At 31.4% G+C, this 11,845-nt stretch overlaps 1 protein-coding gene across 3 annotated transcripts in view; it reads left to right on the forward strand.

The window, feature by feature from the left end:
• Window positions 1–868: 868 nt before the first annotated feature.
• Window positions 869–11,845, forward strand: part of LOC106468395 (motile sperm domain-containing protein 1-like) — a 35,194-nt gene continuing 24,217 nt past the window's right edge. The window contains exons 1-3 of one of the 3 annotated variants that reach the window (XR_001291383.2): window positions 869–1,030; window positions 5,188–5,385; window positions 8,230–8,305. Coding sequence is in view for 2 of the 3 variants with exons in the window: in XM_013928818.2 (XP_013784272.1) it covers window positions 5,244–5,385; window positions 8,230–8,305 (218 nt within the window). In the remaining variant the exon portion in view is untranslated. Of the gene's footprint in view, window positions 1,031–5,040; window positions 5,108–5,187; window positions 5,386–8,229; window positions 8,306–11,845 lie in introns of those variants that run through there. The other 2 variants (XM_013928818.2, XM_022396736.1) reach the window with 2 other exon arrangements.

Raw genomic sequence — 11,845 nt, forward strand, 5'->3', positions numbered from 1 at the left:
CATTTACTCACTATCTACACACACATTCCCTTCACGTTGTCACCCTCTTTTATATACCAGACTACCCTATATCTAGTAAATGCTAGAGCATTCGCCAAAGTACAGGATAGTTCTAGAAAGTAGAGGGCGTGAGAATAGTCACGTGATCTCGATGACGCAACAATAGGTTATGCCAATCAATTTATAAAAACAAGTATGGCAAATTATCTTAAATAAATAGTAAGTTTTAGGAAATTCAGTGTTCACATTATTGTTTGTTTTTAATTATGCACAAAGCTACACAAGGGCTATCTGTGCTCTGCCCACCACTGGTATCGAAACCCGGTTTCTAGCGTTGTACATATGAGCAAAGAAAAAAGTTATTTTTCTGGGAGAGATGAAACCAATGAGCGGAGATAATTGAATCCAGGATCTAGATTAATTCCGGAAGGTTGAACAGTGTTTAGATTAACAATCCAAAAGTTTCTTTTATTTCTCTATATGTTTTAGTTTGGAATCCTGTTTCAATGCCGATGAGAATAACATCATTAGTGGAATGACCGAGTTGGTTAAAATGTTGAGCAACAGGGAGATACTTTTCGGTGTTAATAGAAGATTTTAAATTTAGTTAGCATACGCCTCTCTTTTAGTTACAAAGCCAAGCGCGAGTCGTACTGACTAGAAACACTGCTGCTTGACCCTGTGGAAGTTTTTATTATAATATAAAGAAATTAAAATGAATTATAGCCCAATTCTTTGAGTTCATGAGGTTTCCATTAAGTAAATTGATCAATAACAAATATAATATAATCTTTTGGAGAGTTAGAGACAAGATTCAGTCACGTAACGCCATCTGTACAAACTTGTCCTCAATTATGTGTTTTGTAATACGCCATCGTTGTCAGCTGTGTTGTTACTGTTACTTGTTAGTGTAGGAGTAGAGAATAACTTTTAGTATTACTGATAGTAGTACTAGACTACTACTAGTAGCATCTAAACAAGTAATTTTACTGTTAATACTGCCCACTGATGACGATAGGTACTTTTTTGTGTAAGCAGCATTTGATCTTATAAGTTATATTTCCACATCCAAAATTATAATTATTTCTTAACTATTGAATATAAACTATAATTATAAATTATATATGTATTTTAATTTAAGGACAACAAAAGACTTGTTAGTCTGTTTTGCTTGATTTAGACCATCTCATCCACTATACTAAACTCAACAATAAAGATAAAACATTCAAAAATCAAAGTCAGAACTTATCATTCGTATATTTATTAATTAAGCCTTCTCGTAAACTAATTTAAAGTTTATATTAACTCCATGTATGACCTTTAAACTTGAAGGCAACTCACTTTAAAGGCCAATCACCGTGTTAGACAAATTAATCTATCTTAACTGAAGATGGCTTCTACCTTTCCAAAATTTGTGTTCCATAGTCTTAACATTCTCATTGAGTAGGGGGGAAAAGATGATGCATCAACACTATCAATTTCCTTAAAGATTCTAAATACCTTAATCTTATCCCCTCCAACTCTTCTTTTTGCAAGAGAAAACAGTTTCAGAGATCTTAACCTGTCCTCATATGTTAACCTTACCATTCCAGGTATCTTAGTTACACTCCTCTGAACTCTATTCAACAATTCAGTATCCTTTCTAAGATAAGAAGTTCATATGTTGCCTAACCAGTGACTTATACACTGATATTATAACCTTTTTAGGTTTGTATTCAGTATTTTTTATTTGCTCTGCCATTAGCAATAGCACGTTGCTTAGATGATTTAAGAGACTGATCAACCAGAACACCAAGATCCTTATTTTTTCATTCACAGCAAATATTACTTGTCTCATTCCTTCAAAATTTGCTTTCTGATATTTGAAACCAGATCTCGCTATTCCTTATCTCCATATGCAGCAAAACATCAAACCTAATTGAGCAATAATCACTTGCATCCAGATGTTCCACAATCTCTTCCCTATCAACCATTTTTACATTAAAGGTTAACAATAAATCAAAAGTAGCATGCTGAGTAGTTTCTCAAAACCCTGATTTGACTCTAAAACATTTTCTAATCTGTATGCCAAAAATTAAATTCTTCCATAATTATAACCTCTTTAACAGCTAATTCTTTATCTCACTGTAGAGTTTTTTATTCATTTCTGGTGATTCATTTATTCAAATCTGGTGATTTCAAAGTGTAAGTCATAAAAATAATGTATGCTATAAATTATAAGTTATAACTTCTTTGTATAGATTACATTTCTGTTAATTGCACTATAACTTCATTGTAATTTAGTGCACTAATACAAACATCTACATATAACTTCATGGCAGATCTATAGAACTTTTTTACCCTTTTTGTTAATTTGTTCTTTAGTAAAAACAAGAAGTCCTAAGAAAAATATCACATGAAAATTAGCAGACAACTATACTGTTAAAGATGTTGGATCTGAGCTGAACATACTTGAAAGTGAATTAGAAAATTTTTTGGATGGCAACAGTGAAAGTAAGATTTAATTTAAGAGAAACATCACATTTTGAGACTCATTTTGTTAATGTATCTGCAAAAAAAATCTTTCTCGAACCTGGCTCAGCAGTAAGTCTGAAGGCCTACACTACTAAAAACTAGGTTTTAATATCTGTGGTGAGCACAACACAGATAGGCAATTGTGTAGCTTTGTGCTTAACAAACAAACAAATGCTCAAACCTTGAAGCTCATGAGTTTCCACTGTCTAACTTTGAAAATAATCTTCTGACTTTTCTCATGTTCACTATGGACAGGTCTTGCCCTGACTTTGCAACTTTTTGGTAATGGTGACACTGGCTATGCACATGATAATAATGCTATAGTGGAAAACTGGATGAAATTAATAAAGAAAGGCATCCTTAAAATGAGCTAAAGATATATTATTAGAAAACTGGATAGGGTACTTGCAAAAAGGTTTGTAAGCAGAGCCAGAAGCTATCACCTAAATGTTTTATTTATGACCAAAAATCATAAGTATCTAGTACAGATGAAGCACTGTTTTCTGAGGAACCTTAGTGTTGTAAAACAAAGAAAAAATAACCAAGTGCTACATGAGATGTAAGACAAAGGAAGCTGGTTAATATAGCTCCACTGTTCTACAGTAGGATTCACAATTTAATGAAGTAAAACACATAGCTAAAGACACATTAATAGTGCACACTCTGCATCATAAATGATAGACTCGGCTATCAGTGAGAAGGTAGATAGATGGTTGTGATAATAAACATAAAGAAGCATTGGAAGTTTTTGTTTTCATGTATGTGTTAACTTCAGGAGGAACAAAAAATGACCAGAAATGAATATTTTGGAATTAAAGTATGCACTATCATTTTCTTGAAAGACTGTAAATGGGTTTTTGATGATGTTGATATTTTTGGTTACATATAAATTGTGTTGCAATCTTGTTCTATTACATTAAAATCTGCAGTGCAGGAACATGGGTCATCAAGGTCTTGTTTCTCATTCTTCTTGTAGAATTATTTGGAGATGAGCTGAAAAAGAAAGCCCATATGAAAAATACACTTGGTTTATTCCAGCAGTACTCTAGTTGATGACTTATCAAAAAAATATATTTAATGCTATACTTAGCATTTCTATGATTCGTAATCTTGAAAATGCTACTGTATGTTGAGTGGTTTTTAATATGAGGTAGGTATAGACTAAAGAGCAATCTATATTCTGAGTGGAGGTATACTTTGATGGTCATGGTGTAAATTTATCTGCTTGGGATATATTTACTTTTGTTGGATTATGTAGTTTTTAATGTGTTGCAAGATAACTGCCTGTTATTGCAATTTCTTTTAGGTTCATGAGGGTAATCTGTCAGTGAGAAAATATTCTAAAGACCTTCAAAATACTCTCATTTTATTTCATATCAATGTTAGAATTTTTGTAATTGGTTCAACCTTGAATCAAATTGTCATTGTTTATTGTGATGTTTCTCTGAATATACAAAGTAAAGTTTCTGTATGTTAAGGTTGTTTTGTAACTTTAATGCAGTAAATGTTGTATCTTAATAGAATTATTTTGGGCCACAAACACGGACAACTATTGACCTCTTAGTCAGGTTAACTGAAACTTCTTATCATGGTTTTAGACACACAATTGTTGTAGCTTTCTTAGATCTTAGAAAATATTTCTACTCTATGTGGCATAATGACCTAAAATTCAAGTTAAACATTATGATGTCTCACCCACGTATACAAGGTAGAATCTCCAGCTTCCTTTCTAACTTTACTGCTAAAATATGCATTAATAATGAAATTTCACACTCATTCACGTTTAATGCTGGAGTTTCCCAGGTTTCAGTCTTCAGACATATATTTTGTCAATGATATGCCACTTCAGTTGCTAACCCATTCTTCTCAGTATAATGATGACATAGCAGGTTGGAGTACATCTTCCACCCACACACTCGTAACTTATAGAGTTCAGAATTCACTTAACCATATTACATTGTGTTGTAACACATGGAAAAATTATCCTCAATTCAGCCAAAACACAGACAATTACTTTCCAAAGAAGTATAAACCAGAAATACCTAAGACTAAAAGAAGTTGAACTAAAACTATACAGTACTCCAATAATACTCAAATTCTTAGGTATTACTTTCAACAGTAGGCATACATGGAATATACACTGGCATGTAATTTTATGCATAATATGCATTACTAATCTCAATCAGTGTTACTAGTTATCTTTTCCTTCCAGTCCTCAGTATCATCAAGTCACATCTTAGGCACTGTCTGGGTCATATAGCTTATAGATCCCTGCTGCCTTGATTAGTTGACCATTTGTTGCTTTTGTTCCATATACATTTATCATTTGATTTGTCTCCTTTACTCAAAGAGGCATAGCATTTACCTTTTCTGTTTACTTATTCTCTTGCTTGATTTTATTTATTTTTATCATCATTAATTTTGTATATTGTTATTGTTTTATTACTACTTTTTTTAATACTGTATTGTTTTTGTTTTTTACTCTTGTTATACCTCTCTCACTTTCTTTATGTACCCATTACACATGAGAGGTAAAGGGGGACCCCAGGAGAACCAAATTCTCAAATACCTATTGCATCATATAAATAAAAATGTACGTATGTATTATATTATTATTATATGTATAATAAATTGCAATATTGTGAATTTGTGACTGTTGATTAATTATTTTAGGATCCTGAAAGTAAATCAACAGCTCATGACTTCTTATTGGAGCCTCCATCATCTTGATGCAATCTACCAACCTTATCGATGGAAGACTCCCTATCTTCAGCTTTCCCTCGTCTCTCACTTTTTATGCTGATGATCAATCATCTCACAAGCAAATTCTCACACTCTACAATCCATATGATTTCCCTTTAAAATTTCAAGGTATGTGCTTGGCATTTTTTTATTTTTTCAAACAGTTTTTGATAGTACTAGTAACAGTTACACCCACATTGTTAAAACTGGTTAGTTATTTGGCTAAAATAACTTAAAAGTCATTTTTAAGTAACTATTGTATTTATTTTTTTTTTAGATATTTTGAAGCAAATTTTCTTAAAAACAAGTGATTAGTATACCTGAAGACTTCAAGAACTTACAAGCCTGTATGGATGTAGAATGCTATTCAACAGTGGTGTAGTGGTAAAATTGTTTGTTTCATGGAGTGCCAACTAAATCCTAATAACTTTCTGGTCTTTGGATATATATGCACATATAAGCTACATTTCGGGTATCTAACTTGTTTATAGTTACTCTACTTACCAATTACGTTTATAAAATAAAATAATGTATCCATAAAGATGCCATTGATATATTATCTGCAGTTTATAAAATATATTACTTGTGTATATTTTTAAGTCATCATTTTAAACATGGATTTTATTATTTTCAAATACAGTATTTGAAACATGCAGATTAACACTATAAAATAATATGTCTACAATTTATGTTTATTTTACAAATACACGTACTTTAATCACACCATACACACACAAAAAAGTTTGGGAGCAACCTTTCAGTCCAATTTAGCTCCACTACACCACTATTATTCAGCCTTTCAAGGTCACTTCACCAACCAAAACCAGCCTACTCTAAGTAACCAATTTACTGCTATAGAAATTTATGTTTGAGAAATGTTTGTGCCAAGTCACATTGAATCATTTGAAAAGATCTTCTGTAAACAGTTTATTTATAATTATTTTAAGCTTTCTTTTATTGTAGATTTAATTGCAGTAGTTTGATATTAAATTATTTCTGTGAGAAGAGCAATAGTGTTTTGAGGAAAAAAAGAATTATTTAGGTGAGAAGTAAAATTGTTGTTCAGGTCATGAAAATCCTAGAAAGTCATGAAGTTTTGAAACCAAATTTTTCTGTATTTTAAGTCCGAGAAAGCCGGTAGTTTTAACAGAGGTTCTAAAATAGTCCTTGAATTTCTAGCTTCATCAATCCCACATTGCACATTTTCATTGATGACAACCATTACCATTGTGTTTATCCCAGTCTTACAAAAAAAAGTCTAGAAAATGCTACTCATAAAATGGGAACTTTCCTGACTTGGTGATACTGATCAGTGAAAGGCTTTGACCTATATATATATACCTTCAACTGCAAGCAAATAAGTGTCATGACTATTGTTGGCATGCCATTGTTAACATATAAGCTTAAGACTTGATTGCCAGAAATCTACAATTAAAAAATAATTAACAAGCATGCTAGCCTAAATTCTTCATCAGTTATTGTATAAAATTTGCAACATGAAATGGTGAAAATATAATAGAATGAGTATCATAAACCTAACAACCATGCATGAAATAGTCAAATATTTGCCAGTAAAGACAGCCCATCAGCTTATACCTGATTAAGCTATCCATTATTTGTACCATGAGTGATCTAGACTGAAATATTTTGTGACATTGTGAGCCTCATTACTAAATATTTTTGCAACAGTCTTCTACTTTTAAGGGAAATTGTGACTGTAGAATGTAGATGCAGAATTGTGATCTATGATATTAATATCGTTTTGTCTCTTTTTTTTTGTTCTTGTTACTTTTCTTTCAGATATAAAAATTAATAAAATCCTTAAAATCTGGTTCACGATGTTTACTTGTAGTCATCATACCCTGTGATGACTGATACACACGACAGCACCTTTAGTAACAAGTAGAATAATTCAGAACAATCATTGTTTTAAATATCATCTAAATGTGGGTTTCTGTTATTGTTAAAGAAAAGTTACAGGATGAATAACATGTTGAAATATATGAAAAAAAATTTTGAGGTACAAAGTTTCCAGTTCTTTGTTTGATGGAATTGCAGGAGTAAACTGAGAAAAATCACAAAATATCCAATATTGCTAATGCATGCAGTAATATGAGAGTGGTATTAATAACAGTAGGAGTTTGAATCTTTGCTTTGTTGACTTGGTTAACATGTTGTGATCTATGTTCAGCAACCAATCAGGTGCAAGTTGACTTGTCCTTGTTTGATTACATGCTAGAGAAGAACTTAATTCTGGCTTAAGACATTAAGCTTTATCACTTATTATTAAACTGAAGTTGGGAACAGTTTAAGTATACTTAGAGGACTGTAAATGATGAACAATTACTTAATGTTTTGTTTAGTAATGTGTGGTAAATTAAAATTTCTTTTGGTGGGTTCTTTCTTAGTCTTTTGTTTTTTACTTGAATAAGTATATTTTTGATAGCTGAGATGCTATTGTTACTGTTAGAACATTTTGTATAGCTGCTACTACATTTTCTATGAAATTTGATAAAACGTTAGTTATCTAATCTTGGCAGAGTTCATATTATGTTAAAATCAGTAAATTGGGTTCCTGGAAATGGCTTTGTAATTCACTTGTGAATTTGTAATGCTTTAGGGATTGTTAATGTTTGCCTACTCATCATTTGTTCTTTCTGCCCATGCCAGAGGATTCTGGCAATGTTCATGGATTTGAGAGCTTGTACCTTTTTATCAGGAAGATATCTGGACAGCTCCCTGTTCCTCTTTTTCTTTGTAGTCCAAAATCTTATAGTTAGATATTTTGATTTGGCACAGTGTTTATGAATTGCAGTATTTCTTAGAGATGAAGAAAAGCCAGAATTTCTGTGAAATTAGTGATATATTTTTATTTGATCACTAAGATATTATACTTAAAATTTTTTTTTTTTTTTGCTGTTACAAGAAGCTTGTTTACCTTTTGTATACTTTTTTTTGTATTTATATTTTCAGTTTTATGCACTTCACCAAAGAAATTTGTTGTAGTGGACCCAGAGGGAACAATAAGACCACACTATTGCATAGACATGTAAGTTAACTGAGCTTAATATTTAACCCCTTTTTTCATCCAGTGTATTGTATTTGTGGGTGCATGTGAAACTGAAGTTTGATTCATCCTTGACATTAACCTGATTTGACTTAATCATTCTTAATATGTTGCTGAACATTTTTCTGCTCAAAGCAGGGCTTTTATTTAATGATCAGTAGTCTATTTTCTTTAATTGATTTGTATTTTCTCACTTTCAGCCAATCTAGTAACACTGAAGTCACCAGCACAAAGTAATTGATCACTTTTATAAAGCATGATAGACATAGATTCTGGTCTTATATCTGAGTGTTCTTTGATTTGTGTAAACATCCATCTGATGGTTGACCCTATGTATATTCCTGAATGTTTCAGGGTTTTGTGGGCTTGATAGCAAACAAGATCCTAATTTGAAGATAAGCTTGTCCAAGTCATTCTGTTTGTTTTTTTATAACCCTCTATTGCATGCATTATGAAAATATGGGGGAAAGATTATTTTATTTGAGTTTCTAACTTAAATAAATCAATATTACACAAAAAGAAAGTTTTGTGAAATATATTTTGGTCAGTTATAAACAAGTATGTTACCTAGAAGTAACCTTGTTCAATCAAGAGACCAACAGAAATAATTTTATGGTATATTTAGACTGTCACCTGGAAGTAAGAGCATTCACCTGCAAAACTGAAGCATTTGTATGTGTATTAAGCAAGAAAGGTAGATTTGTTACCTTTAAATTACATTGTGCAACAGAGGGTTAATATTTAATTCATTGTATTAGATATATGTAAAAACTAATATAACATTTTTTCCTACACATCGTATAACTAAACTGTAAAGTTTGTCATTTGTTTAATGGACTCATCAGCCAATCTATAAAGAGGATATTTTGTTGTAACATGTATTTAATAAAAGATTATTGACAATTATTAATTTAAAAGTGGGAATAGGGATCATAAAAAAATACAGAAACAAGAGAGCTAGCTTAAAGTGAAAATGAAGTCTCAGAAAAAGTAAAAAAGCAACTTAAGGTTTGAGACACAAGATAATTAAAATAATTGAGAATTTAAAAACCTGCAAATAGGGAAAGTAAACAAAGTAACCATACAAGGCTGAAGATACTGTAGACATTATTTATTCAAGGTACAAATCCCTATTTTGACTCTGCTAAATGTAATTCTAGCTAGCAGCATGCAGTCAAAGTAGGGATTTGTAATTTGGGTAAATTATGTCTACAGTATCTCCAGCCTTGTGTGCTAAACTTGTTTACTATCCCTATTTGCAGGTTTTTAAATTTCCCAATTTTTTAGTTATCTTGTGTCTCAAACCTTAAGCTTCTTTTTTACTTTTTTTATGACTGCATTTTCATTCTAATCTACTTATTTTGTTTCTGTATTTTTTTATGATCCCTATTTCTGTTTTTAAATTCAAAATTTTTAGTAATATTGTTTCTTTAATGTTTTTTATGTCCATCATGGACATAAGTGTGTGTAATAGCAATATTGTTCTATTTAAAGCAGTTTAGTTGAATGACATATGTAGTTGGTGTATGATGTTCTGTTGGGAAACAATGATAACATTTGGATTGGCTTCATGCAGATTGGATGACTATTGCTCCTCATATCATTGTCACAGTGTTATCTTTGATAGTGGTACTGTATGTATGATCACTGTGATACTTTGTGATCAACATATCACATGTTATGTGTATGATTTTAAATTGTATATAACTAGTATATTTATATCCTGCAGCTATATGGAAAGTGTAAACACTAGATTGGAAGGACTATTGAACTCTACTGGAATGGTGCATGGACTGGATTTTATAACCGCATGAGTTTTATACAGGCATGCACATGCAATGCCTATTGACTATTATTTATATCTACACATATACATGCAGGCTTTGTAGTTTTTAAGTTGTAAAGCTGTAAATACAAAGATAGCCATATGAATTTTTCAAGTTGTATAGATGCATACATATATATCCAATGCAAATATAAGAAAATGTGTCATAATATAATAGAATATGTATACAAATTAGCATTTTTAATATTTCTTATAGTTGTTATATTTCCCACTTTTTCTACCTCCTCTCCACTGGCCATAGTAAGGCCAGTTACAGTTTTGGTTCAGCTCACCACGTTTCCTCTTAGTGAAATTCTGCACACTGTACAAGGTCAAAATTTTGTTGATTAACAATTATGAGTTTATTATATTTATAATCACTCACCCCTACATTTCTGAAGGAGTTTGGGTCATGACACTTCTACAACCCTAACCTGTGATGACCCATTGCTGCTGCATACTTTATTTGAAACTATTTTCTAAATCAAATATATAGCTACAAAATTTCTGCCTCACTTTCACCTAGAATTGCTATCATTTTTGCCATCTCCTGCTTGCATGATTTTTCCCACTCCTTGTAGTCAACCTCAACGATGGCTACTCTATCTGCAGTATCTATAACATTTGCAATCAGGCAGTGTGGGCTATAATTTGATACTTAGGACCCGCAATCACCATGATTGTCAATCTGATGTTCAAAACTGAGCTTGATGCTATCTTTAAAACTATGGCTTAAAAATATCTGTTGTGGGAGGCTAGCTGATATGGTACATAATGATTTACTGTAGCTATTGACTATTTCATCACATTAGTTCGAGATGTAAAAATATAAGCTGCATCTGGAGATTGTCATGGAGATTTGTTTGAGAATATACTGAGCACATATAGTTTCCGTCTAACTGAATTTTCCAAATATATAATGCATAGCAATGGGCATATATATGCCTAGACTAAGACGCAACCTCCACTAAGCACATATAAAATTTTACCTGTCGAAAAGCAGCCTTTCGTATAAAACATATACATCTAAAACATCACTCTAAATAAACATTCGTGAATTTGAAAGTAATTATTCTATGAATGTGTGTAATAAAATTTAATATCATATGTATTGTTTTTTTCTTACTCCTTTACTTCATACGTGATATAGGGGTTGGCTTCCTAAAGACACCAATTGTACAGTGTACAAAGCATTGAATATCTACATGTTACAGTCATCTAATGTTCATCTATTATTGGCTGGTAATTCCTGTTTCACCCTGTACTTAAGCTTTTTAAAGGAACAACGGATATCTGTAAGAAAACTAACTTCAAGCAGTAATGATAACATTGTTTATGCTAGAATTATGATTTGTTTAGCTTTTGAAAAATATAGAAATAACTTAAGTACCCTCTGCAATGTGCAATGACCTGTTTAATAATATTTCTCAGGTTTTATTGTAATACTTGCATCCTGTTTTTGCTGTTGGCTGATAGAACAACAATAATAATAAAAAAGAACAAATGAATGATCCCTATTATGAACCACTACTGTGGTTCATAATTCTTCAATTTTTCATTAAATTTATAGTCTTACTTTAGTAATAATGTTCCCCAGCTTAATTTGTTAAGTAATTAGGACAAAACTATCAAAAAGTTCAGTTACAAATCAAAATATCAAGAAAAGGGAAGTTTTTTTTGAAATTTAATGTGAATAT

The sequence above is a fragment of the Limulus polyphemus genome, unplaced genomic scaffold (genome assembly GCF_000517525.1).
Source record: "Limulus polyphemus unplaced genomic scaffold, Limulus_polyphemus-2.1.2 Scaffold2992, whole genome shotgun sequence".
Taxonomy (NCBI): domain Eukaryota; kingdom Metazoa; phylum Arthropoda; class Merostomata; order Xiphosura; family Limulidae; genus Limulus; species Limulus polyphemus.